Source organism: Haliaeetus leucocephalus, unplaced genomic scaffold (genome assembly GCF_000737465.1).
Source record: "Haliaeetus leucocephalus isolate CR32 unplaced genomic scaffold, Haliaeetus_leucocephalus-4.0 Scaffold162, whole genome shotgun sequence".
Taxonomy (NCBI): domain Eukaryota; kingdom Metazoa; phylum Chordata; class Aves; order Accipitriformes; family Accipitridae; genus Haliaeetus; species Haliaeetus leucocephalus.
Genome location: NW_010972598.1, coordinates 10015568 through 10043216, shown reverse-complemented (window position 1 = coordinate 10043216; position 27649 = coordinate 10015568). Strand labels below are relative to the sequence as shown.

Here is a 27649-nt window from a genome sequence, read left to right as displayed (position 1 = left end):
GAGGATCGGAGACGCGAAAAGCGCCTCAAACTTAATTTTACTAGTTCCCAAGGTCCTTTTCATGTATTTACCACGACACACAAACACCGTTTGCTTACTTGAAGACATACCGGTGACAGCACAGTTGCAGAAAAGCCTTTGCAAGATTCCTATCGCTGCTTGGCCCCCCTCCCAAAGCCTTCCCCAATTCCCTCTCCCCCCAGCCCCTGCCAGGCTGCACCACCGCATCCTTCGGCACCAGAAGCAACGGGCGCTCTGCCCTTGCGGTGCCAGCTAGGAATTATTGCTACAGCTTTTATCACGGGGAAACTTTGGCAAGGATCACACCCCCTCGCTGGAACTTTGCTTCCATCTAGCGTTTTGGAAGTCGTGAGCTTGCAGAGCAGAACTCAGCTTCAAACACACATTGTAATTTTTTAAGTGCCCGAGTCAAAACTCCAAAGCGATCGTACGAACAGAAGCTGACAAAAAGCAGCTAACACGATGCTTAAACTTTGGGCAGCCCTCGCAGAGAGGAATTTAAAGGTGACGACTTCTGGAAACGCTTTCAAGTTTTTGGTTTTTCTTCTTAATCTTCCTCTGATGAGAAGCTGTAGATAAAAAATTAACATGGACAGAATCTCCCAAGTAAACTCCAAGTACCACCGCTCTTCCAGGTCAAAAGGCCAACAGGGAAATCATATTCCCAGGACCAAGGATCAGTGACAGAGTTCACTGCTCAAATGGAAGAAAAAAAATCCACATGCACAACTGACATCCAAAATGGCTCAACATAATTTATTTTTTATGTTAAAATGTACAGAGTTCTTTTGAAAGTACTTGCTAGAAAGGGGAAAAAAAAGTGATATTACATACAAGGAGAGGAAGGGAGACCATCCAGCCAGGAGCGTATGACATGGAGAATTACAAAGGCATCTAGGCACCCCTTCCCCTTAGCTTACAAGTCACCATGAACAAAGTACAAAGAGGTTACAAAACAGGAAAAGCAAATATAAACAGACAGGAATAGACTCAGCTTCATTTGTACATGCGGCTTTTAGAGGCATCTGGAGCTCCTATTCACACACTCTAGAGATCTCTTTAAAGAGAATTTTTATCTTTCTTAAAATAGTTTTTAATATTCTACAACAAAGATAAAAAATTTTAAAGATGGAATGAAATGAAAAAGCTCTTATTTTTAAAAGGCATCAAAGTCACTAACAGTGAGATTTTTTTTTTAATTTCTTTTAGAAGATTACCCAAGTTATCTTGCTAAAAATACATATTTTTTTTTTTTAAACAGAAGTGAAAAAATGGTAGGTACCAATATTACTGCGTTGGATAATTTCTTTTTATATATAGAAAAGAACATTTTTTTTTCTACAATAGTTCTACAGTCACAAAGGCTTGTGGAAAAGGGAGCTGCCCAATTGATAAAAAAAACATACAAAACCAAACCAAACATAACGGCAAACAAACTAAATTCACGGCCCTCATTTCAACAGCTTCTCCTCCTGTCTCAGACCCCTACCCCCCACCCCCCCCCCCCCCCCCCAGCAATCAGGAAGCAGTGACACAGCTGAAGATCTAGGAAGGAGAGGGCAGCACAGTGCGCTTTCTACATGGGTTATTTGGAACTGGAATAGTATATACAGAGAAATGGGGTCCTACACAGCCTTGTACATGCTCAAAACTAAACAGAAATAAAAAGTGGAAGTCCTTTGAATTCTGCCTTTTACAGTTAGCAGTTATTGGAGGAAAGTCCATTTTAGTGCATCTGAAGAAACCCCAACCTTCTTTTAGACTCTTTTGGTTTAAAAACAAAAGAAATTAGTCTTATTAATGTGTCTGTCTTTCTACTTCATATACAATAAAAAAAGAACTTTACACTAAAGGGTGTCCCTTTTTGGATTGGGTGACATGCCAGCAGTGTAGCCAAAAAGAATGTAAATTGGATTATGCAGTAATAAACACCAAAATCCTGCCGCCTGCATCCTACTATGGTTTTTGGACTGTTTCACTCTTGTAAAACAGGCCGATTCCCTTCTTTTCCCACACTAGATCAAAAGTGTGGCTATTCCTATAAAATGGGTCTCAAACATAGTGGGAGAATCAGGGAAAACATCACTGACCCCCCCAGAGCGCGGCACATTCAGCAACTTCCTACCCCATACCAGGAATGGAAGAGTGACAAGGACACCACAGGGTTCTCGTCAAAGTCACTTAAAACGTACACTTTATCTTCCCAGATTACCTAAGCAAAGAGATTAAGAGGCAGACCACTGGAAACAGCTGCTTTTGAGCTCAGCCTGACTCAAAGGCTCAGAACCAAGACCCTCAGCATTTCGAAGTACAGACTAAATCAGAGTTTGGGATCTCAGAGTTGTGGCTGACTTGCCGTTCACCAGAAGAGCCTGCAACCATTTTCTTGTCCTAACAGACCATTAACCACCCTATCCTCCTCACGACTGCATAAGGGATACAAACAGTTCTCTCTTGAGATGCTTCTTGAGTAGTTCAGAGTGACAGAACATGTGGGCATGCATGCACATCTGTGCGCACATGCGCGTCTGGGTGGTGAATGGGATCACTTTAAAGTTACATTATATTTTCAGCATGAAACATACAATTTCAATTAACTCATCTACAAAAACACCAGTGCGAATACTTTATTGTTTACATGTAACTCCAAATTTTACTGAGGGCAAGGGAGTCAGGGAAAATGAAAGATTAAAAATTTTTCCTGACTTGTAGAAATAAAGAGCTTCATTTATCCTCTGTGTCCCCTTCCAAGTCTCCCAATAAGTGCCTCCTGCTAGAAGTAGGAAATGCTAGGTGGGGTTTAGAGGGAAGGGTTGTTATTCTTTGAGATGTCAAACATTTTACATGACTGCAGCACTAGAAACTGCATACAGAGGGGCACAGGGGAGGGAGAAGGACATACATTTGAAAAAAAAAATTTAGAAAGATGATTTCACTGTTACACATATTCTGTCCACATTGTCAGCAAAGTAAGGCTCTTCTTAAATTATGAAAAGATTTTTGTGCATGTTTTCCCCTCTAAAAAACATCTGTAAATGATTTTAGCTGTAAAATGTTTCAGGATTGTGAAGAAAACAAAAACACAAAACAAAAAAAAATCCAAAAAATAAAGACCAGGCTTCCTAAAAAATAAAATAAACCAAAGAAAATCCCTCTAAATCTACAGCAATATTTTAACTGGAAAAAGGTCCATTTTCTCTGGTTCGTCAGTATAAAAGGTTCCTTTATTTATATATATTTCAGTTTCTAGGATGCAAGTTCATCTTGCTCATCTTCTCATGTATGGTCCATTGAGAGACTGCTTGGGCACCCCAGCAGCATTCATGTAGCTGTGATGGGAGGGGCCAGTGTACATCATGTTTCCATGAGGATTTGGCTGCATAGGCTGCTGGGTATAGGCCTGGCTCCCCATCATTCCCATCTGCATCTGCATAGGATACTGTGCTGTCTGGTTCATGTAGGCAGGGTTACTATGGTAACTGCTGTTCATCATAGGCTGTGTCATTCTGTAGCTGTTCATGGCATTCAGGGTGTTCATATTCATGGAATTAACATTGTAAGGGGTGGTCGGCATTAGGTTGACTCCCATGTTCATACCCCGTTGAACAGCTAACGTACGAGGACCAGCCTGCATGGCAACTGCGGGTGGGCTGCGGCCATAGAGCTGCTGCTGGTGTGCAGTTGCAGAGGGCAGTGGCGCTGATTTAGAGCGAATGGAAATGTGCCCCTTGACTGGCATCTGCCCCTGCAACCTCTGCGTGTGTGGAATACCAATGTTGGTAGCAGACATGTTACACTGAAGCAGAGGTGACGTGAGGTTCATGGTGGTGGACGCCAGGTTTGGTGGGGGTGTCATAGTGGCTTGTGCTTGTGGTGTGCCTGCTAACGGATGAGAGGGAGCTAGCTGAGCCAGTCCTGTGTTGGACAGAGAAACGCTGGTTGCATAGGAAGTCACAGCAGGAGAATGGCTATAAGGCATGGCATGAGGGTCCATAATGGTGTTTGTCAGCTGCTGCAACTTGGCTAAACTGAACGTGGCTGATGGTTGTGAATAGCTCCCAGCACCAAAATCCCCTGGAATCCTCTCGTAGATACTTATGTTACCAGTGCTTCCAGATTCAGGTATTTCCATGATCATAGGTGCTGGGGTGAAGCTGTTGTTCATGCTACACTGAGACAGTGGAGGTTGCTGCTGGGGTGGAGGTGGGGGCTGTGGCTGCTGTGACTGAGGCGGTTGCTGTTGCGGCTGCGTTGTTGGTTGCTGGTTACTTGGAGGCCTTTCTACTACACAGCTCTGAGGTGACTTGATATTGCAGTTTGCTGCAGGCTGGACAGTGTTTTGCTGCATCATGCTGCAACTGCTGCCAATGTTTGCCATTTGCTGAGTGACAACACAACTGTTCTGAGTGAGGCTGCTAGAAGAGGACAGTCCTCCATACGAACAGCTGCTCTGGGAAGAGTTATTTCCACAAATGCTGCCTCCCATAGTGGAGTCATAGCTGCTGGGGTTTTCGTAATTCTCTGTAGTGCTCTCAATGCTGCCAAGGTCACTGAAGCCACTATCCACCACCTGCTGAGAGTGGTCCGATACTGAAGGCACATCCATCATGGGGCTGGTCTCCATGTTCTGCATAGAGGGTGCGGACAGGGATCCTTGTTCAGGACTTATCTGGGTGTAACTGCTCTCCAGAGCAGGCACGTTTGGGCTGCTGACAGAACGTACAGACTGGCTGGGGTGGGACTGAACAGAAGATATTGGACTGTTGTGTTCTGAGGCCTGGCAATCTTCAACCATTGATATCTGAGGATCCTCCTCAGTCTGGGTGTAACTCTGCAAAGTCTGGCAAGCTGCAAGAGTTTCTTCACAGTCCTGGTAAGCTACATCATGCTCATTGCTTTCCTCCTGTGTCAAGGACTGGACTGCTTGGACAGTTTCAAGATCTAGTTCACTATGAGGAATCTCTTCCTCTTCCTTTAATTCAATTAACCCTTCTTTATTACTTTGCTCTTCTTCGTGATCATCTTCAGACCCAGGGACGTGCTCCGAGCCCACCGAGGTCTCATTGGAAGCCTGCTCTTCCTCAGAATCTGCCTCTGCTTCATCTTTTTCTTTTGCATCTTCTCTACTGCTCGGTATGCTTGTTTCTAAAAAACATTCTTGCACCTGAGGCTCCTCCTTCACCCCTTCTCTAACAGGCTGTTCCTCCAATTCTTTTTTCTTCACAGACTCCAGATGACCGTCATCTTCGTCATCAGCATCATGATCTTCATTTTGATTTGTCACTACTGCAACTTCCTCTTCTTCCTCATGGTCATGCTCAGGTTCATCTAGTTCTTGCTGTTCTTCTTCTGATTGCCTTTGCTCTTCTAAAACCCGTGGCTTCTCCTCTACCTCCTCTTCTATCTCAGGCTCTTTTACTTCTGGCACTGGACTGCTGTTGCTGTCCACAGGAGAAACTGCTCTTACTTCACTGCTGGCTGTATCTTCCTCTTCTCCCTCTCCTACCTCTTCTGCTTCCATATTCACATCTTCCTCTTTCCTTTCCTCAATAAGAGGCAGCTCCTCTTTCTGCTCAACACCTTCTTCTTTATCTGAAATTTTGGGCTTACGCCCTGGTTTTGAATTAGCTACCACTGCATCAACTCCTTCATCCTGAACTGATGGTGGCACCTTTTCCCGGTTCAGTTTAAAACCTGGTTTTCGACCAGGTCTTTTCTTCCAGTGGACTGGTTTTCGGCTTTTCCCTTTTGGCCATCCCTTCTTCTTTTTCATGGGTGTAGAAGTATCTGGCTCAAGCGAAGAATCCTTTGCTTCACATTTTCTCAGCATAGATAATGGTTTCAAAGTTGGGTTACCTGAAAACACAAATTGAAAGATACTGTTCAAACATTTTTGTTTGACCGGAGCATTCATGGAAGCTTTCCCAAGCATTCCCATCATGTTTATCAACTTTATGTATCAATACTAGCTTAGTGATTTATTGTGAAGGGTAACAATAAGGATCAAGGTCTGCTGTGATTAGTAATCACACTGGACATTACATTTTCAAAGAACACCAATGCTTTCAAGATTTTGCATGGTCAAAGCTCTGAGCCTTTAATACACAATTCAAATTAAACACTTGGCTATACAATGAAGTCCTGGAAAGACTCAGCACCCTTTACAAATTTTATTTATATATGTTCACAAATGAAAATGTTCCAGTGTAGGGGAACACATGCAATAAAAACATGTTTCCATTTAGATCTGTATTTTGTGCATCTGCTGAAGAAAGGAAGTATTTCCACTTTTTCATGGCTTATGCTTTTAAGTGCCAACAGAAATACACAGATGACTGAATTTGGCTACCTTTTTTTTTTCTTCTTTTTTTTTAATCTGAGAAATCGTTAAAAGGAAGCTGAATTTCTCTCTCATCTAACTTTCATTTGATGAAGCAAGTTTTACATTTCAGTGACTTTCCAAACAGTAGAATAGGTTCAGAGCTTATACAGCCAGAGAGCAATGTGCTAATTTACTGACTTACAAAGCTTACAAGTACTGTAAGGCATTCCCTGAATTAATTTTGTTTTGAACCTGTCAATTTGGGTGATGGTTGGACTTGATGATCTTGAAGGTCTTTTCCAACCTACATGATTCTATGATTCTAATTAGGATAGTCAGTGACAATTTACACAACTGTTGGTTAACTACTGCAACAGTTAATCATTGACACTAGTTGCTATTCACACTTCACCATCTGAATTCTGTCCTTCAGACACTGAATTTACTTAATCTGCTTTTGTATTAGTTTTCCTTTTATCCGTTAGGCTGAAAATCTCTCTTACCAAATAACAGTTCTCACCTAAGTAATTTGTAAATTTATCAAGTCACTCTTTTGCCTCTGCTTTCTTTGAATCTACTGTTATAGAACATTTGTTCTAGTGTCTCAATCAGCGCATGACTGTTCTTTGAACTATTCCAGTTTATCAATACTCTTATCAAGTGTGAGTAACTGAGTAAAGATTGTTGTAGTAGTTCCACCAAAGCTAAATAAAGAGATGACAGAATGTGTCTACTCCACTTGAGATTCCCCCGCTCATATATTTAAGGATCATCTGAATCTTTTTGGCTCTGTGCTAGAAAATAATGCCAGTTACTGGACATGACCTTCAAATCCTCTCTCATAGACTTTTTCAGTGAATTGCCCTTCACTTCATTTACTAAATCCCCTCTTTTTCTGTCAGCTGCTACATTATTTTTTAATCTATCCATAAAATAGCAGTACAGACACACAACCCAGACCAGTCTCCCTTAGAACGGAATAGTTCTGTTTGACGGGACCTACAATGATCATCTAGTCCAACTGCCTTGACCCCACTAATAAAAAGGCTGCTTAATTACTCGTTTGCAGCTTGATTTATTTAATATGTATTAGCTTGATTCTGTAACATTTCATCTTAAGCAAATGGTTTTGATTAAGTCCAATACCTCTCAAAACACTCAGTAGGTAACATCAATTACCCTTATTAACCAAGCTGTAGTCTTGTAAAAATATATCAAATACATTTTTCATATACCGATGTTCATTTGTATTGAGCAAATAACTGGACTTTCTACTGAATGATAAGCCAGTCATCCTACTGTTTAAAACAGGATGTCACACTGATGGGCCTGTAATTAGGTTGGTCATCCCACTATATGGATATAAGATCAATTACCCTCAATATTCAAAGTACATGTATTCACATTTCTGCCCTTTCTACCATCTTAAAAAATGTCATTGATTCCACGCTATGAATTTCCCAAGAAGAGCTGTATTAAGTCCAACAAAGGTAAAACTAAATAATGTGCTCCCAGTAGTTCACAAACGCTTCTTAAAACCTAATCATAGGTCAGCTGACTTATTCTTGCCCTTTGCTGACAGGCATTTACTCTAAATAGGTCCGATGAGAAGCATTCTGAAAAAATTCTGGGTATTAAAAAAATGAATTTAAAACAAATACTGAATTCAAAACTGAACAACTCCTTGAAGTCATCAATAAAACAAGTATTTGGAATGTGAATAAAGGAAGGAAAGGATCTTCCAGTCAGCATATTATTGTGCAGGAAGAAGGAAATACTACTTTCATAGTATTTGTTAAAGCATGAACACTTAAGCCCTTAAAGAAAAAAAATCCACCTCTTTAAAAAAAAATTTTAAAAAATCACTATTTCTCTTCCCCTTCTTTCACATTTCCTACCTACTATAGATGATTAGATTTACCATCTCATAGGTATAAGACCCTCTGCTTTTATCTGTACTTTCACGGATTTAATATTTTTAGGAACATTAAAAAAAAAGTAGTAAATGATCTTACGATGGCAGGCTCCCCTTATAATAACATCATATTAAAGGTGTCCAGTCTGGGCTCCCCAACACAAGACAGACATGGAGCTACTGGAGACAGCCCAGCAAAGAGCCACTAAGATGCCTAAAAGACTGGAGCATCTCTCTGATGAGGAAAGGCTCAGAGAGCTGGGACCAGAGAAGAGAAGGCTCCCGGGGGGAATCTTATCAATGTGTACAAATATCTTAAGGGAGGGTGTCAAGAAGACGGAGCCAGGCTCTTTTCAGTGGTGCCCAGTGCCAGGACCAGAAGTAATGGGCATAAACTGAAACACAGTGTCAGGAAACACTTCTTTACTGTGACTGAGCACTGGAACAGGCTGCCCAGAGAGGCTGTGGAGTCTCCCTCCTTAGAGATGTTCAAAAGCCATCTAGACATGGTCTAGACATGATCCAGACACCCTGAGCCACTGGCTCTTAATGGCCTTGCTTAAGCAGTGCCGCTGTACAAGATGACCTCCAGAGGTCCTTTCCAACCTCAAGGGACTGCGATTCTATGACTTTACCACATGCACTTGACACTGTCTTCACAAAAGAATATGGATTTGATGACCCCTCAAGATTTCATGTGCATCATTTTTTAGGATACTGAGAAACATATGTATGTGCTCATTCAGTTGCACTTAGTTAATCGTCAGTATGCATGCAAGCTTGAACAGAAGATCCTTACAATATTCACATTCACAGTAAAACTTACAGGTAGAACTAGGAAAAGCGAAATAATACAGCCCAGCCTATTACAGAGCTCTATCTTCCCCCATACCACACTAATCAAGTTGCACAGAATTGGTAGAATATAGAGAGACAAGCTTTATTTGTTTTCTATACCACAGAACACACTCTGTCTTCCAGAATGCCTAACGCTTAATAAAAAATACTGGCCTCAAATCACCACACCACACTACCCATTGTCATTGTAGCCCTGACAGCAATCAGAACCAGTTCAAATTCTCATCAGAGACCAAGTTTAAGAGATTGCAATGTTACATTTCAGGGAAATCATAAAACACTTTCAATGCATTGCCTTAGCTAGAGATTAAGTTCTCAGGGAAAAAATCTAACCAAACCCACCCTTAGTCAGAAAGTTTAAAAAAAAAGAAATGACAAGTAGGTTTCTGTAGTGATGGGAAAACTTCCAAAAAATCTAAGCTTCCTATAAACATTCCTAACACAGTTATGATTAAAACAGTCTAAATCTGAACCCAATATTAATGACTGCAATACCATATTTCTGAATTGTCATAAGGCAGTGCTGCCCCCCTCCACCCAGCTTAATTTTTTATCAAAAAAGGCCAGCTATTTATGATGATTGCTTATCCCTGTGGGCTAACATGTTTAGGTAATTGAAAGTACATTGCATTTTCTTTAAGATCATTACAGTTTTACTATGTATATGCAAAGGCACCTGCATTAAAGGCATAAGCAGCCAACAGATACCGTTTGATGTCAGGAGCAGCAATACCCTAAAATAGTGTGCTTACTACTTTATTACTTCAGAAGTTCTGACAAATTCGCAGAAGTTCAGGAAAAAAAAAGGCAACAGAAGTGACACAAGGGAACAGAAAGCACTAAATTACAAGTGGCAAGTAAGAAAGTAAAGTATTTATAAAGTAGGTGAGTGAGAAACTGATTGTTGTAGTATATAACAAGTGTGAGTTAAAACAGTGGCTTTCCAAATACCGCTTCTGATCCCTGGGTACTCTATGGACTATATGTAGTTTGTAAAAGATGGTTAAAAATCACTGATGTATTTTATAAAGCAACGTATGTGTGTGGAATCTCTAAGGGGATCTGCGTCTCCACCAGAAAACATTCAGAAGAGCACAAATGAAAAAGACTGAAAACCAGTTATCTAACAGATCTTCTCCCAACTATATAGTCTTATTAATGGTGCTGGAGTACCACAAAAATGTATTTCATGACGAATCTGATCACAATAGAATTAATAAAACAATGGTATAAGCTGACTGTGCATATATTCCCACTAAGCAAACTTAATGCTGCATCAACACATGTTTGCACTAAATTTACATAGTTGTATGCTGCTATAAGGATTTCAGGGTAACTGATGCTAAATGGATTGTATACATAGCTATAATCATATTGATGCTTTCAGTATTTAAGAACTTCTAAAGAAAAATTCTGCTCTGCTAACCACAGGCTAGTTGAAAGCCATAAATTAATGAGTTCGTTCCAGTAACTATTTTTTATTGTGGGATAACGGCACCACACTTCTCTTTCACACAGTTTTTCGTTTTTATTTGGCTGACTGCCTTGCGCTGTGTAGACCATCAAAAGAACAGAACATATAACAGCCGTAATGAAGATTACTAATGAAGGATCTGAATGACAGATGGGTTTTTTTGAATTGTCAGTACACTCTAAGTAATCAGTTCCAACCAAACAATTTTATTTTATGAACTGAAAGTTCAGAGAACTTTAAGGACATATGAGAAGCTGAGAGGCAGGACATGCAATGTGATGAAGAACTAGATCTCGAAAGAGACAATTTATTACTTTGTTACAGAAAACTGAGGGCTCTCCGATTCATTTCTGTTTTGTTTCTGTAAGTGACCCTGCTGCATAGGTTTTTCCACAATCACAGATACCAATTCCACTAGGAAAGCTGAATCAAAAAGGACACCCTGTGATCAGGTCATTGCTAGTAAGATAGTTAAAAGCATGCACCACATTTTCATAAGACTTGGGAATGTTTGAGGCTGGTTTGACTGGTAAGTTATGCCTAACCTTACATTTTGGCTAGAAGTTACAAGACAAGGTAAGCAGCTTGTTCCATCATGGGCTAGTATATTTCTGACACTCACTGACACACTATCTGTATCAAACTTTCAACAGCATACCACCAAACATACCATTAGTGTCATCAGACTCCTCCTCATCTTTGGACTTCCTCTTAGAAGAGGGTCTATGCCTGAGTGTGTCTGGTGGGGCTAAGTGCCGAAAGTATCCACTGGGCAAAAGTTCATTCTCCTCTTCTTCATCCTCCTCCTCCTCTTCCTCCTCCTCAATCTCAAATGTAGGCTCTAATCGGGGCATTGGTCGTTCAGAGTCTGAGTCCTCAAATGGTTCATCCAGCACTTCTGTGGTCTCCGAGATTGTTTCAGTGACAACGCTGCTGTTGTGGTGCTTACGCTTGCGGACTCGCCTCTTCCGATGAAGAATTGGTTTCTGAAAATGGAAGGTGGGAGAATAGAAGACATTTTATCACATGCAGTAGAAATAAAACACTGATAAACAGAAAACATGAACAGCAGAGTTCAACAGTCCCAGTGGGACTAAAGGGCTCCCTTCTGGAATACAGACTTCACTAGAAATACTGACTGAAACCTGCCTTCAGTTAGACAGATGTCAAATACAATGCAAGATGACCAACTTCCATGAAGACTGCTAAATTGATGTTTGTGTAATAGTATAAAACATTTAAACAGCTGAAGCTAACAGCCCATCCATAACAGCTGAAAGTTCAGAGACACTACAATATAGATGTGAATAGTTTAGAATAAGCTACAAAGATGATATAGAAGAGAACTTTTCAGTGCAGCACCCCATGAAGAGAGGATTTTCTTGGTCATGTTAACAGAATTCACATCTCCGTGGTAAATCATTCCAAAGACTTTATGCTGTGATTTTAGTTGTTTAGACAGCATTTGTGTTTTGCAAGCTTCTTTTAAAAGTAGGGCCATATCTGTTTCTATTTTGCATGATTGAGTAAATCTTTAATAACCAAGGTGGAAAAATCAGAAGTACAAGGCAGAAGTTAGAATTAAAAAAACCCCTACCTCTGATTCAATAAAAACCACCACTACAAAAAGGTAGCAGAAAGCACCCTCCAGACAGAGTTCTGGAACACTGAGCAGGTGCTACCTGTATGCTTAATACATACCTCATGTATTACCAATTGCACAATCCTTCAGAAAGCACCAACATACTGACAAAATAGACTGCATGATATAGTCAGAGACAACAAGAAATAAGGCACACACCTTTCGTTTTAATGTTGGCTTGGTGAGAACAGGTGGAGAGCTTGATCGAGGACTCACAGGCTCATCATCTTCCTCTTCACTACTCTCACTGAAACACCTCAGAAGTGCCCTGTCACTATCACTGTAGCGGCGGGGTAATCTGTCGCAGTCCTCCGGGAATCTACACTTCAGTGGCTCTGTGTTCTTTTTCAACTGCCCTCTCCACCTTTCCATACCTTCACTGTACCGCCGACGGGGAATTGCAGATTTTTCACCTTTGCCATACTGTCCCTGGGAAACTGCAGATTTTTCCTCATCTTCAGCATACCGGCCTCTTGGGGCTGGAGACTTCTCCTCACATTCATCACATCTTCCTTGCAAGGCCGCTGACTTCTCCTCACAGTCACTGCACCGGCCTCGTGAGGCTGCTGATTTCTCCTCACATTCACTGCATCGCCCACTGGGAACTGCTGTTTTGTCCTCCATGGGTAATACTGGCTCCTTCTCACAAAACGGCTCCCGAAGTTTTTTGCCCTTGCGGTTCCATCGACCTCTTCGTGATGGCTGACTGTTTGCTGGAAGACTATCCAGGGGAAAAATGTGCTTGTTTGGCCGTGCAGAATTGGCTGGAGCAACAATGTCTGGCTTTTTTTCACTCTCTGTAGGTGAGTAAGGCTCTTGCTCCTTCTTCTCCCATGACACAGATTTTACCATCTGATTTAAATACAAACAAATAGATTTTACACTTCCTATTTAAGCATGCATGTCTATTCGGCATTCAATTCCACAAAAGCTTTTGAGCAAGAAGTCAGAAAAGTTGAACAAGAATGACTTCTGGGAATCTGAGAAGAAAAGAATTGACCTTTCTGAGGTTCTAATAGTGCTAACTGCTACTCCTTTCCTCCCAGGTGATAATGTACCTCAATTAGCTTCCCAACAAGTGACTTCAGTCAGCAGCAGCCATCCAGTGGCCTGCTGGAATGCAAACATTATCTTGCTACCTTCAAACACAGTATTTGTGTATTTTTCAAGAAAAAAGTGACACAAACTTGAAGCCATTTTTGCATTAAAATGCACAATTAGTTTAATGTAAATACAGTAACAGCACGTTAATTTGCCTCTTAGTATTCTAGTCAGTGCTCATCACCTGATGTGAGAGTGCAACCCTTCAAGGACAGCAGCCTAGATTTCAGAAACCTTCACTGCTCTGTGGGCAGTAATTCTAAAGCTATTAGTGGTTTTGCAAAAGTACACAGCAAAAGCCTTTGGTGACAAATGTTATAAGTTTTTGTTGATTCATTTCCATTTATACTATTTGTCACTTACAGAAATACTGGGTCCTTCAAACCCAAATCCATGTCAATAATTTGATGACAGATCAGGTTGCTTGAGAGTGGGAGGCAGGTTTTTTGTTTGGTTTGTGGTTTTTTTGTTATTGTTGTTTTTTCAGCACCTCCCTACCCCCTGCCCCAAAACATGCTGCAAAAATCATTAAGGGCAGAAAGAGCCTTTTTATTCTTTTCAGAGACAGCCTTTAACCTTTCTCTAGGCTATGCCTCAATGTTTTCCTTAGTTTCTAATCTGAAACTATAAAGATACATAACTAATCATGACTGCATTGCTTTTTATGATTATGCCAAACGCCCAAGCTTGGCATTTGAAATCTTGTTAGCATTGCCTGCAAAAGCACCGAGTGTAAACTGTATGCCACACAGAAGTAACAGATTCACTCTTACACTGGTCTCTGGATCCTTTTCTTTCTGCTGTTGTTGCTCTTCATTTTCCCCATCCTCTGTCTCTTCTTCTTCATCTTCAGAGACAACTGAGTTGGAAACTATAACAGGTGTCCAACGCAGACATTCTGCATCCACATCTATAGGTCGGACGTTAGTTCTAAGCTTTGCCATATGTTCCTGGATAAGTTTCTCCCGACGAATGATCACAAATCTAAACAGTAATAACACTCTGATCAACAACAGGCTACATACATACTGTACATGTTGTCATGTGAAACAGATATAAGATATTACAGAAAAATCTGTACTCTCAATCAGTGCTGCCATGAATAACTTCAGAGAGGACAGAAAAGTCATTAAAATTGTACAATTTGCAGTACTGTCAGACTACCAGAGAAAGCATCTCAAAACTGAGAAAATGCTGCTAAATTCTTTCCACTTGTTAATGGTGAAGCCATTGTCCTTCCATGGGTAATGTTCAGCTACAGAGTATCACTTTTATTATGTGTTAAATGGACAACAGATATGCCATCTGGGGAGCTGGCAACACGAGGTGAAAGATACTGAATGGTAAAAAAAGGACTGCTAAAAAAGTTACAGTCCCACTACCAGAGTGGATTTTATTCGGGGGGGCTGGGAATAATATCACTGATTAAAGTATACTGTGAAACGAGGACATAAAACTGTTCTCAAATAACTTCCAAGTTTTCCAAATAAGTTCCAAGTTTAACACGAAACACAACAGAATACAACCCCACTCCCAAAACTGCTATGTTCTAAATCAAGAATAATTCCCAGTATTTCACTTGACTTGTACACTCAGCTGGGCAAGCAGACTACCTCTATTCTATATCCACATACCTCATTTCTCCCAGTGATCTATCCCACTGTTCAAGCATCCCATGTTAATCCACACAGTTAATGGCATCTTTGAGGCCAAGAGAAAAGGGGGGAAACAACTGTCTGCTCAGTGACTGGAAAATGGAATAGATTTCCCTCTAGAGAAGGGAAGTTGCTGTTCTTTGTTCTGTTTTGTGAGTATGTTAGACTGATTATGCTGAGGGACCCCAAGAGAACATGGCCAAGAGACCAGCTTGCTTTCTCTCACAGCTGCAAATTACTTAGAAGTTCCACAGATGCAGGGCTACATAGCTGGAAATCTGAACCAGCTTTGGCACTGAACAGTTCTTGCATTGCACGTGAGCATCATAAATCTCTACAGCCAGTATTTGGACATTGAAGTCTTAAGTAAAATCAAGCTTATTAGATGTAACTTGTCTCCAAACACCATTAAATTTCATTTAAATACATCTGAAGCTCTTTGGAAATACAATAGGACTCCTGTACTCACTGATCACTACGGAAGTCAAGCATTCGTAGGTGATGTAGAGTGGAAGTGATATCTTGAGGGCAGATTCCAGTCAGCTTACTCAATTTCTTGATGCTTAATTGCTTGTCACGCTGATGATAAAGGCACTCCAATATTACACTTTTCCAATAAGCCATATATGAGAGGCGCCCAAGGTCTGACAGAGGCTTCTCTGGTGATCCTGCTTGACCCTCACGCTTTGAAAGCAAATAGCCTAAAGATATACATGAAAAAAATGTCAAAAAATTAGCATATATAGCTTCTGCTTCCACCCCAACTTCTACAAAGGCATTTTTCCAGAAAGTAGCTGAATGCTGCCTATAAGATTTTGATTATAATTTTGAAGGATACACTGAGTGGTCTGGCTGATTTTTTTTTTGCTGTTGTTTAAACTCCTGTTACTCAATGATAAAGAGTGTGAGATTTCTATTTTTTTTCTACACTGCCATCAGACATTGGCTATGGGCAATGCCACGAGATGGCAGCAGTCGCCTACCTAGAAACTATACTATGCCTGAAGTACACAATCTGCTGAGTGTCTTCCAACTGCAATAGCAATTCTGAAGATGACAGAGGGAAAACATATTTTAGGCATTTAAGACTAATAGAGCAAACAACTTTATTGAAAATTCTCTACTGTCAAACTTCAGGGCCATACTGGAGAGTACTGAGCTCTATCTGCAGAGACTTAATTAATTTAAGACTATGATACACTGCACACATTCAATACAGACCAAGAGGTTATATCCTCCCCAGTATGACAAAGTGGGGAGGGGGAACCAGCTGACAAATGTGTCTTCTCACTGCTGCTCTAATATAGCCCAAATTTCTTGATTTCTCAAGATACATCATTAAGTTCCTTTGATTCACCAATATTTCCAGAATAACAACTTATCTACACAAGGATATTTACCAGCAAAATCATTCTAATATAATTATACCAGTAGGGTTTTTTCCTCTGGACATTAACTCCAAAATTAGCATGTCCACAAGGAGGGCTATATTAGATTGCACTCAGCATAATGAGAGATATAGTTACAGTAGCAAGTTGCCCTGTGAACTTGCTGAGATCCATGTATGAGTCTGAGAATTGTTTGAGTATTCAGAGCCTAAGTATGTCTGGTTTTGTTGCTCTCAAAGCTAAATTAAAACATAACTATGACTACCATCTGCTTAAGACACTCATTCACTTAATCAAGATGCTGAAGGTTTCAACAGACTGTGCAGTTTTAGGGTTGGCTTTCTGTAGAAAGAACTATGTGCACAAGGTAAGCGTCTGCTAAAAACACTACACTGACACATGCCTATAGCTGCCACTGTTAAGTTGCTTACACAGGAAATGTGAGGATTAGGGGAAAAATGATCAATTTGTCTTTAGAATTGAAGCCTTCCAACAATAAGAGTAAATTGTGAAGTTCAGATGATTTTGTGAGCTTTAGAATCCTTTGTCCCGAGATGTTTTTTAATTTGAAAAATATCCTATTCAACAGTTAAGCCTTTCTTTAAAATATGAAAAGACAAAGACTAAAAAAAAGTGAAAAAAAAGTTCCTTACTGAAGTCAATTAGGAACCTGCCATAGCCCTTACGCTGGTATTGTGGAAGAATCATTATACAGGAAACATTGTACTTCTGTTGGCAGTGTTTTTCCTGTTGGAAAAAAAGCAGCATATTAAAAAAAACCAAAACCAAAAACAAGACCAGTGAGAAATAGTAGAAGTTGTTCGGTACAAGTCCCTAATTACTTCTATAGCAAAAACTGAGACAGAAAGCCACAATCAAAGTTTCTTAGGAACAATGTACATGAGCCAAGGAAAGACTTTAAAAGAGAGAATATAATATTAAAACTATTACCATCCTTTCAGGTCAGAAAAAAAAAAGAATGAAACCTTGACATAACTACCATCTTTTGCTTAGATACAATAAAGAACATGGACTGCATAGCAGATAAAGTTCAAAGCACAAATCTGAAGGCAGCTAAATTCACTGAAAAAGATTGCAGTATTCCAGTGAATCTTTAAATGTTATAATCACAACATACTGAAATCCAATCTCAAACCTGCTGTCCTGAAGACTGAAAGAAAAGGCTTCAATTAAAGCTATTTCAAAATAAGTAAACTATTACTTAGTAATCTTAATTTAGTAATTCTTAAGAAATGCTTATCTGAAATCTTGGCCCTGTTCCATCAAAAAAATAAAAGGTTTGAAATGAGGTGCAAAATTGCCAAACTTGTTTGGAACACCATGTATTTACAGAAGGAAAGATGAGATAGAACTACTTGGTAACAATATTTATCTCACAAACAGTACTACCCATCACCACCAAGAGTAGGAAATCACTTGAAGAGCTGAGGTTTTTTTTAGCTACTAGCTGTAGTACAAGTTCCTTAGAGAATATATGCTATTCAACATTATGAGGAAAGTTGGTTTTAATTAGTTGGTGTAGTTGGTGGCCTCCAAAAGTAACATAAATAAAATGTGGTTGCAACAGAAGTCTATACCTGTATTGCATAATGTATTAGATAAAATGCAAGGGCCCAAATAACAATTTAAAGACTCTGAACCAGCATTTCTCACCATATCAAATGCAGTTCCAAGTCTGAAGTACTCAAATACTTGCCTTGGAAAAGTAGCCAACAAGGTGACAGCCCTTGACATCATTCTGTGTCAGCACATAGAAAAGAAATGGCTCCACATCGTAATAGAGAGTCTTATGGTCCAGGAAGAGTTTGGCTAACAAGCACAAATTCTGGCAGTAGATAGTGCTGACATTGCCATCAACCTTAGAGAAAAGAGGAAAAGTTTTGTCACTCCATTTGCTGTCATGCAAGGACATGCTTCATCTGGGTATCCCTGTATTTTTGAAATGTCCAACATGAGAGGAAGACTTCTCTGTCGCAGGTAGTCTCTCAAAGGACTTAAAACTTCCACAGCATAAAGGCCATGGCCAAGTCACTATTACATTCATTAGCTTGAGAAAACTTAAAATTCATTCTCCTAAAATGAAAAAGCATTTTTACAAAGCAAGCCTTCTCACATGTTTTATGGATGAATAATGTATACATGAGGTTGGCTCCCACTGCTTGCTTGTAGTTCTTCACTCTTAGCAACTGAATGCTTCAAGAATGAAGATCTTCAGGGCTATGGAAAATTTATCATATGATTGGGTGCTGAAGACCCTACTTCATAGATAAAAGTGAGTGGCTTAGTTTTCTAACTTACCTCAAAGACTGAAATGTTGTTTTTTCTGTAAATTTCATTGGCTGGAGGATGAAACCAGCCACATTTTTTCATATGCTGTTGGAGAATAGTTCTGCTTTTCATATACTTTAGACAGAATTCACAAAGGTACAACTTGGGTAGCCTGTAAGCAAAGATAAAGAAAGATCAAAGACTGACGATACAGACTTTTGTACAAACTTCCTCACTCGTGCAGAAAAAGAGCTCAGAAACAAACTCAGTATATACTGACCTTCTGTATGTGCTAATCAGGCCAAAACCACCTTACCATACTTAAAGTCATGGCACTTATTCTAGAACGAATACATATTAAAAAAAAATGTACTTAATGCCCTGCATAATTACTTTTACATTACTAAGTTATGTCAGAAGAAATACATGCATCGATTAAAATCCTAGAAAAAAATAACAAAAACCTCCCACAGTTTTGCACTAGTAACACTAGGATGGATCAGATAAATAGTTCCTATTCTCTCCCTTCCCTCCGTGTAACAAGACAGCTGTATGTACCCCTAAGCAATGGGTCACAGAACCATCTATCTGTTTGCTTTAAAACCATTTTACACACTATATTGACATGAACAAATTGAATGCAAGTGTCCCAATATTGTTGTGATTTAACTCCATTTACATACTCTAGCTTTGGCAGGAACACTATTTTCAGTTACCTTCGATGCCTTTAGTACAGCTAGAATAATTCCTCATGACAAACAACATGTTCTTATTAAATGGTAGAATAAAGAATTTTATTTAATTTTCTCTCTCTAGCTATGGCCCTTAGAAGTTGTTCCTGTTTCTGATTCAAGTTAAAGTTCAGAGAGTTTGCAGTTTAGAGAGTTTGCAAAGTTCCTAAGCAAGAGAACATCAAAACAACTATACATGCATCACAGCAGAACAATCTCTCAGATGCCAAAATGTGTAACATTAAACATTTCTTCTTTAGCTGTGTTGAACTACATACAGCATAAAAATAATACATCAAAGTAATTGCTGTGAAATTTCTATTTATTTTTCTCTTTCAACTCCCATAGATAGCATACAGCCATTTCTAATACAATCACTTAACAGACAGTTAACATCCTAGTCCCTAAACAAATTTATTATTTTTTCATCATGAGGACTGCTGCAGTTGATTCGCTGGAGGGAAGGGATGGCATCCAGAGGGACCTTGACAGGCTGGAGGAGTGGGCCCATGCGAACCTCGTGAAGTTCAAGAAGGCAAAGTCTAAGGTCCTGCACCTGGGTCAGGGCAATCCCCAGTATCAGTACAGACTGAGGGATGAATGGATTGAGAGCAGCCCTGTGGAGAAAGACCTGGACGTACTGGTGGATAAAAAACTGGACATGAGCCAGCAACGTGTGCTTGCAGCCCAGACAGCCAATCATATCCTGGGCTGCATCCAGAGAAGTGTGGCCAGTAGGTTGAGGGAGGCGATTCTCCCCCTCTACTCCACTCTTGTGAGACCCCACCTGGAGTACTGCGTCCAGCTCTGGGGTCCTCAGTACAAGACACAGACCTGTTAGAATGAGTCCAGAGGATGGCCTCAAAAATGATCCAAGGGCTGAAACACTTCTTCTATGAGGAAAGGCTGAGAGAGTTGGGGTTGCTCAGCCTGGAGAAGAGAAGGTTCCAGGGAGACCTTATTACAGCCTTTCAATATATAAAGGGGGCTCAAAAGAAAGACCAAGAGACTTTTTACCAGGGCCTATAGTGATGGGACAAGGGGCAATGGTTTTAAACTGAAAGAGGGTAGATTTAGATTGGACAGAAGGAAGACATTTTTTACAATAAGGGTGGTCAGACACTGGGAACAGTTTGCCCAGAGAAATTGCAGATGCCCCATGACTGGAAGCGTTCCAAGGTCAGGCTGGATGGGGTTATGAGCAACCTCGTCTAGTGAAAGATGTCCCTGCCCATGGCAGGGGGGTTGGACTAGATAGTCTTTAAAAGTCCATTCCAACCCAAACCATTCTGTGATACCACACATAAAGAACCAATGTACTCTGAGTCAGAAACTCTAATGACTTACATGCTTAATAACAGCCCAGTACCAGGTCATTTAGCTGAGGCTGCTCCCTCCTCAGAGCGTGGAATATGTCAGTTCTTTGGGAATCCATCTAATCATATATTCCTGTGGCAGTTCGAGTGCTCACAGCATATGCAGGTTGTTGCAGAGAGCTTATCAACTTTTTGACTCAGCCTAAAAAGACCTTAAGATATCTATTAACTACCATGAAAAGTATCTCAATTATGTGTACTTTGCTTCTGTCCTACATTCAGATAGAATCTTCTTAAGATTTCTACGCCTGCTGGAGTACAGCTTTCCCATAAACACTGAAGCAGAACAAAGGAGAAGAATGTTCAGTCATACCTCGAGTATTCCTGTGGATATGGGGAGGAGTACCAGGTCTGAATTTCATACTTGCCAAATTCAATGACAGAAGGGCATCGGACTTGTGGATCAGGAGGCCCAGTCACCCCTACTTTCTATGCAAGGGGAAAAAAAAAAAATTTCGTGAATTTACAAAGTGAAACACTTCTAAGCTGAAATAAATTTAAACATTCTTAGCTACACAATCCATCCTACTTGAACTCACAGAGAAATAGGAAGATGCAGATGTTGCTTTCTGACACTAAAAACCAGTACCAGTCACACTTCAAGCAAGCATGTGATTCATAAAAAGGAAGAATTAGTAAGTACTGTCATACCACGTACCTCCACTGCCTTTCACACTGTTGTATGTCGTAGTTTTAAATGCGAAATTTAATATAATCTTTTTTCAGTCCCATTGCTATTTCCTTTCTTGTTATTTCAATAGCGAAGAACAGACACATAAACTGCTCCTAAGGTCAAGACCTAGAATATTCAAGTATCTAACATAACACATCAGTGTCTTCCCAGCTCCGAGACTATATGTACCACTGGGAATATAGTATCTACCAAAACAATATTCAGGGTACAGCTAGCTGCTTATCATCATGAGTACAGAAGACTGAAAGAAAAACCTCAAATTATTTATTAGAAGAAAAAAAAAAAAGAAAATATAGTATTTTAAAATTACTTATACAACCTTTATTACCCTTGTCTCTCTGATAGTAACTGTATATTTTATGGGAACTAAAAATAAGGGAACTAAATGTTCTGCTTTCAAAGAAAACAAATGTTTTGTCAATTCATGAAGATTTTCTCTCAACAGACTGTCACTCACAATTAAAAATCCAAATATTCCCACTGGTCTTGCATTATCATATGAACCACCTGGACTGCAAAGCTATTAATAAATAGAGACCATGTTTCATGCAGGAGGTCAGAAACTAATGTGAAGAGTACCAGTGAATTACCTATATGCAGATTTACGCTAGCAGAATGAAACGGCTATACCCAGGACAATGGTTTAGGGTTTGAAAGGCTAACATTCAAAATTAACATTTTTCTAAGTTTCCTAAGTGGGACTGCTGTAGGCAGAAGTCACCACAGAATCTAGTCCTATGCATACACATCTTAAGGAGCTCTATCTAGATGAAAAAGGACAGTAATCTCCTATGAAAATATTTAATCCAAGAGCTCCAAATAGAGCCATCAGTAACTGATTCATGTTTCCTTCTATTCTTACTCAGATGATGAACAGAGTATTTCAGTAGTCAGCCAAATAATGTCTTAGAGCTTACTACTTGCATAAGATCTACAACCACGTAATTATTTTTTTTTTTTCCCCATCAGTTTACAGATTTATTCCTTAGGGTTCTCCTTTCATCTTAGGCTACCTACTAGGACAGAAACTAGAAAAGAGAGTCAATTTATCTTACTTCAACTCAAAAGCCAGATTTAGCAAGAACAAACTTCCTAGTATTTAAGAAAAAGAATTAAGACAATACTATTAAATAACCACTATCTTGGGTGCTAAAAGCTTTTGCGATTTGTGAGGATTCCATGAGGAAAGGAAAGCACAAGCTCTGCATTTTTGGTAACCGATACAAGGTTGCACACAACACAAGAATTTCACTCCTTGGCAGAACAAACCACCAAAAGAGCAGTTTATGAAGGCAGCTCTTTATACCTATGATAATCTCCAGTTAAGCACTTCCTGCACTGTAGTTTCAAAGGAATCCCTATTATTACCCAGTACAATAGGTCAATAACAAACACAATTATCACAGGCATCTGACAAGTCTTAAGGAAAACAGAGTAACATGCACCTGCAACGAGTCCTGCACCTGGGCCTTCTTTTCAGCAACAAACCCCTCTTCCAAATGAACGCCCAACACAAATGCAAAGACCCAGCTCCCATACACCTGTTTACACATTACAGTCATTAGAAGAAAGCCTTCAATAGCAGACTACTGCTTCAGCCTCTATGCTAGCTGCAGATAGCTCTGAATGACTTCTTGAACGTTTAATATGCAGTATCTTTTCCTCAGCTCACTCAAAAGCCTTTAACACATCACTCTATTTCTATTTTCTTTGGTGAGGCAGTTAGCTCAGTGTACATGCATAAGGTCCCTGTATCAGCTGCATCACAACTCTGGTCAGCCCCTTCCTCACCAAAACCAACCAACTAGCCACCTTAAAGTATTTAATCCACAAGAAACATTTTCCCCACACAGGGAAGGGGGAAATGTCTCCAAAACTTGCTCCTTTTTCTAAGCAGATGTTTGGAGATTAATATTTTCTCTATTCTGGGTATATTTCCATTGATTTTATTTCAGATCTTCAGTTATTTTTCTAAAACATAATTACGGTCACAAGCCGTAGTCTTATGTGCGATTTGCTCAAGGATGCACACGCTGAGTTTTGTTAAAATCAATCCTGTAACAAAGCTTGAAATAAGCAGTGTTATACAGTAGTGTTGTATTTGCACCTCAATAAAAGTTAACTGCACTTCATCTTAGTCTACTTTATCACACACATAGTGTAGTTCAGTCTTATCACAATTCATTGTTCATTAACTCTTTTGGTACAGAGACTATATTTAGTATAGTGGAATTAAACCAGGCTATGACAGAATCATAGGTAAACAAACAGAAGTCAAATACCTGGATAAGTTTAAAAGGACAGTGATACTTAGTGAAGCACTGTTCAGGGAAGTCACTGCATAAATTCAATTGATACCTTTGGCTTCAGAAGGAGTTAAGTCATAAGATCATTCAAGTTATTGAAATGTACAGGTAGATGCACACACATTACACACAGGTATATCTGCACATACATGTGCATACAGACACACAGCAATGCCCTGTCTTGTTCCATAAGGAGTTAAAATACCTAGAAAAAGAGTGGTTTAGTTAGCCAGAGGCCCTGTGTAACCCATGCTGCTAGCAAGGAGTCCCATATTTTACTGTTTTAACAGCTCACATGTTTTACCAGCTATTTAAAGCCACAGCCCTCAAGGCTTTTTAGATGCCCACCTTAACCTCTTATGCTCTTATGCTCACTTTAATATTATCCCTCAGTTCTCTTGAGGTCAGTTCCCCATCACTCTCAAGCAGAAGAAACCAAGCACATTAGCTTATATGACAGACTGACTCATCTGCAGTCTATATTTCTTCTTGTTGTTTTCTGTTGGGTTGGGGTGGGTTTTTTGGGTTTGTTTAAATTTCTTTTACAGATTTGGTACTTACTGCCAGACATTGAAAATTTAACTTTACCTGCAGTGCTTGTTCCTGAATATCTCTAAACAACTCCATGTCTTTTTCAGTTAAGACATCCTGGCTCCCAAAAAAACGCTCCTCATTTTCCTGTTTTCCATCCCAGCCATCCTGATTGTCTGTAAATGAGAGAGAAAATTGTCTTCACCTACATTTACAAAGAAGTACTTGCTTTTTAGTGCAGTGACAAACATAATCTGGCTGTATTCAGACACCATGCCAAGTTTTTTTGATGGGATTTTCTATTCAGATTTAGGACCACAGCGGAAGAACCAGTTCTGGATTTGTGACCATGTAAGAAGTATTGTCATATATTAACCAGGTCCAAAACTCACCACTTAAGACATTCATATTATCATAGAGGCATTTGTAACAATGAGACAGTTTTGGATAAATGGCATACCACTATGCCTGTTTCTCACAAACAAGGATCACAACTATTTAAATGCCATATCTAGTGCAACCAACACCAGGACACTTATGTTCATCACCCAAGAAACACCCCTTCCACAAAAAAAAGCAAACAAAACCCACAAGACACTTCACCTCAACCCCAAAGCATTAAGATACATTATTGTTTTTCCAGCACCAGCCAGGCTAATGCACATTAACTATTCTAAAGCTGTAAACCTTGTATGTTATTGTGGAATATTTTCCATGGCTTGCTTAGGAACAATTCAAGCTATGAAACTATTCAACAAGACTGTAAAGATCTGAATACAGAGATTGAAGCAAGGTCCAGTCACAGATTAATGTCTTAAGCTAGAAAAGAAAACAAAGAAAGCAGAACTGCATTCAAAAGAAGGGATGCTCTCCAGCAAGAAGGTGCCAAACTGCAGGAAGCAGGCTCCTCTATGCCTGAGAAGATTAAGAAACATTTGCACACAAGCCTATACCATAGATCAGAAACTCATGGGTCTGTCAGGCTAGTTTTAATTATCTGTTTCCCATTTCATACTTCTACCTTGCTGTTCTTAATTTTCATTAACCATTCCCTATGTTACTTCTTTCAAATGTGACATTACGTAGCACATTTCCTAGGGCTATCTGCAAGCCCCTGGTTACCAAAGGGCATTTTACCTCACAGTAATCACACCTCATCACACCTTGCCATCATCTATAAAGATGCAAAGGTCTCTAGAATCACTGCCTTTTTCCAACTGGTACTCCACCTCAATGCACCAAAGTTAACTGCATTTGAGTGTTAACTTTCAGCTCAAAGTTTCCAGTCTCTAACAATTCTAGTCACTTCCAACATCCTAGCCTTTGAACATTTTCTTGGTGTACAGGATACTTACATTGGCAGGGTGAAAAATCTTTACCTGTGGGCCATTCTGAAGTGCTAGATTTCCTGGTACCCTTCTTCCTGATCCTATACTGCTGAGAATAGTCTACCACTTCCCCTCGAGCTTTTCGTCCATCAGGGGAGGGAGTGAAGAATTTAGTAAGGCCATCTATAAGCCCTTTGGTTTTCTTGTTAAACTTCAAGGTGGTGCTGCCATCTCTGCAGAAGTCCAAGACATCTGTCTGCTCCAGGTATCCTTCTGATGATGCTGACTGGCTGGACAGAGCGATCTTACGCTTCCGACCCCGACCAGGGCCAGTTCGAACTTTGCTGAAAGGGCCTTTTGATCTAAAGAATGAGAAGAGGAAAGATACAGTGAGTTGACTTGGTAAGGTGGTTTGTTTTGGGTTGAAAAGTGGACTATCACCTTCCCTACTTATTTATCAATCACACGGAAGCTAAACATGAACTGCAGAATTTAATCATAAAGGAGTAGTCAAGAGCCTGTGTACCCTAGAGGAACCAGGATTCTAAACATCTCAGTAGAAGTACTGTACTATTTTACTCCACACTGAACATTACGTGCAATTAATTTGAGCTTAAACGACAGATTTTCACCAAATTTAATACAACATTAAATTTTAAAATCAGTAGCCAGAATGAATACATTGCATGGAAGGTTTCAATTTATGCAGTCATTAAACATTTACATTTGTCATTTGTTAAATTTTCGTACTGATAGGAAATTGTCATAAGAACTACACAGAAAGTTAATGTATGCAGGACATGCACATTACCTAAGAACCTATACCACTGATGGTCATCTTAGCAGAAAACAGTGTTGATCTCCCATCCAGCTGCTATCTTTCAGGCTGGAAATTTTAAAACTCTATTGAGATAAGTGAGTATTTAACACTTGTCAGAGGGATTGCCCTAAACCCGACTGCTGTTTCAGGAAGCTGACTGGTTTTAGCTACAATCTTTGCAGCTACAGAGGATAGAAGTAGGCTGCTTTTTCCTAAAATGACAAACTAAGCATCTGTGCATAATTCTGTGGATATATTTTGCAAGTGAAATGATGGAACAAAGGCAAAAAAAATTCATGAGTAAATCATGAAATAAAAATTAAGAGACAAAACAGCAACAGCAGATAGATAGCTTTCCTTTTGTCCCTCTGAATTATACAGGGAGTCCCTTTAAGCAAAGGTATCACACAGACTGAAAAAAATAGGATGTTTAAGAGAGACATTCCCTCTATGTTTTTGTAAGCGTTAAACTTCGTAAGGTTTTTTTTCAGCACATCCTTTGGTGCTATTGGTTAGAATCAAGTGGCAGTTCAACTTTTTTTTTTTTTTTAAGCTGACCTGATGCCCAAAACAGTTGTTCTTGTGACATGCTCCTTCATTGTTTTTTCCCCCTGCACAGTCAATAGTGCTGCATCACAACAAGCACTGCAAAGCAATCTTAAATCAAGGAAATTGCTCTGGCCGAACAGTTATCCAAAGAATTCCTGCCCACCCAAATCCAATTCCCTGATGACTGGCTGCCGCATGACAAGGCCACACAATCTGTCCCAGAACAAGAGAGTGCTCCACAAATGCAGAAACATGTAGAAGGGAAGCAGAAAGGGGCCAAATATTTTCTGGCAGCAGTGTCAGATTAAATATACGTCAAACAACAACCTCACATGGTTTATTGTAGATTACTTAGTTTCTCTAAACATCAGAAAGGGTTCTTGTGAAATGCAAAATGAAACAATTATGCTGGAAGAAACAGCCATCCAGCAAAATAGACTTGACATGAACAGCAAAATTCATCTGTGAATGTAAGGAATAGTTCAAAACTAAATAGCAAGTTATTATAAAGAGTCAAAAATCTGGGCAAAAAGAAGCACTGAGATTACTTCTAGTCTTTCACAGCACTCTTCAGAAATTCTGGATTAAACAATAATGAAAAGCTCTTTACTGTAAGAGAAATCTTCTCACAGAGTAGACCAGACACTTC

At 39.7% G+C, this 27649-nt stretch overlaps 1 protein-coding gene across 2 annotated transcripts in view; it reads right to left on the bottom strand.

Moving 5' to 3' along the window:
- Window positions 1–1264: 1264 nt before the first annotated feature.
- Window positions 1265–27649, bottom strand: part of KAT6A (K(lysine) acetyltransferase 6A) — a 52284-nt gene continuing 25899 nt past the window's right edge. Inside the window, exons 8-18 of one of the 2 annotated variants that reach the window (XM_010562722.1) lie at window positions 25659–25993; window positions 24361–24479; window positions 21086–21201; window positions 18696–18837; window positions 18094–18255; window positions 17030–17123; window positions 15458–15689; window positions 14107–14317; window positions 12392–13084; window positions 11261–11576; window positions 1265–5877 (exon numbers count right to left, since the gene is read on the bottom strand). In XM_010562722.1, the coding sequence (XP_010561024.1) occupies window positions 3290–5877; window positions 11261–11576; window positions 12392–13084; window positions 14107–14317; window positions 15458–15689; window positions 17030–17123; window positions 18094–18255; window positions 18696–18837; window positions 21086–21201; window positions 24361–24479; window positions 25659–25993 (5008 nt within the window). In that variant the 3' untranslated portion in view covers window positions 1265–3289. The remainder of the gene's footprint in view (window positions 5878–11260; window positions 11577–12391; window positions 13085–14106; window positions 14318–15457; window positions 15690–17029; window positions 17124–18093; window positions 18256–18695; window positions 18838–21085; window positions 21202–24360; window positions 24480–25658; window positions 25994–27649) is intronic. The other variant, XM_010562723.1, reaches the window with a different exon arrangement.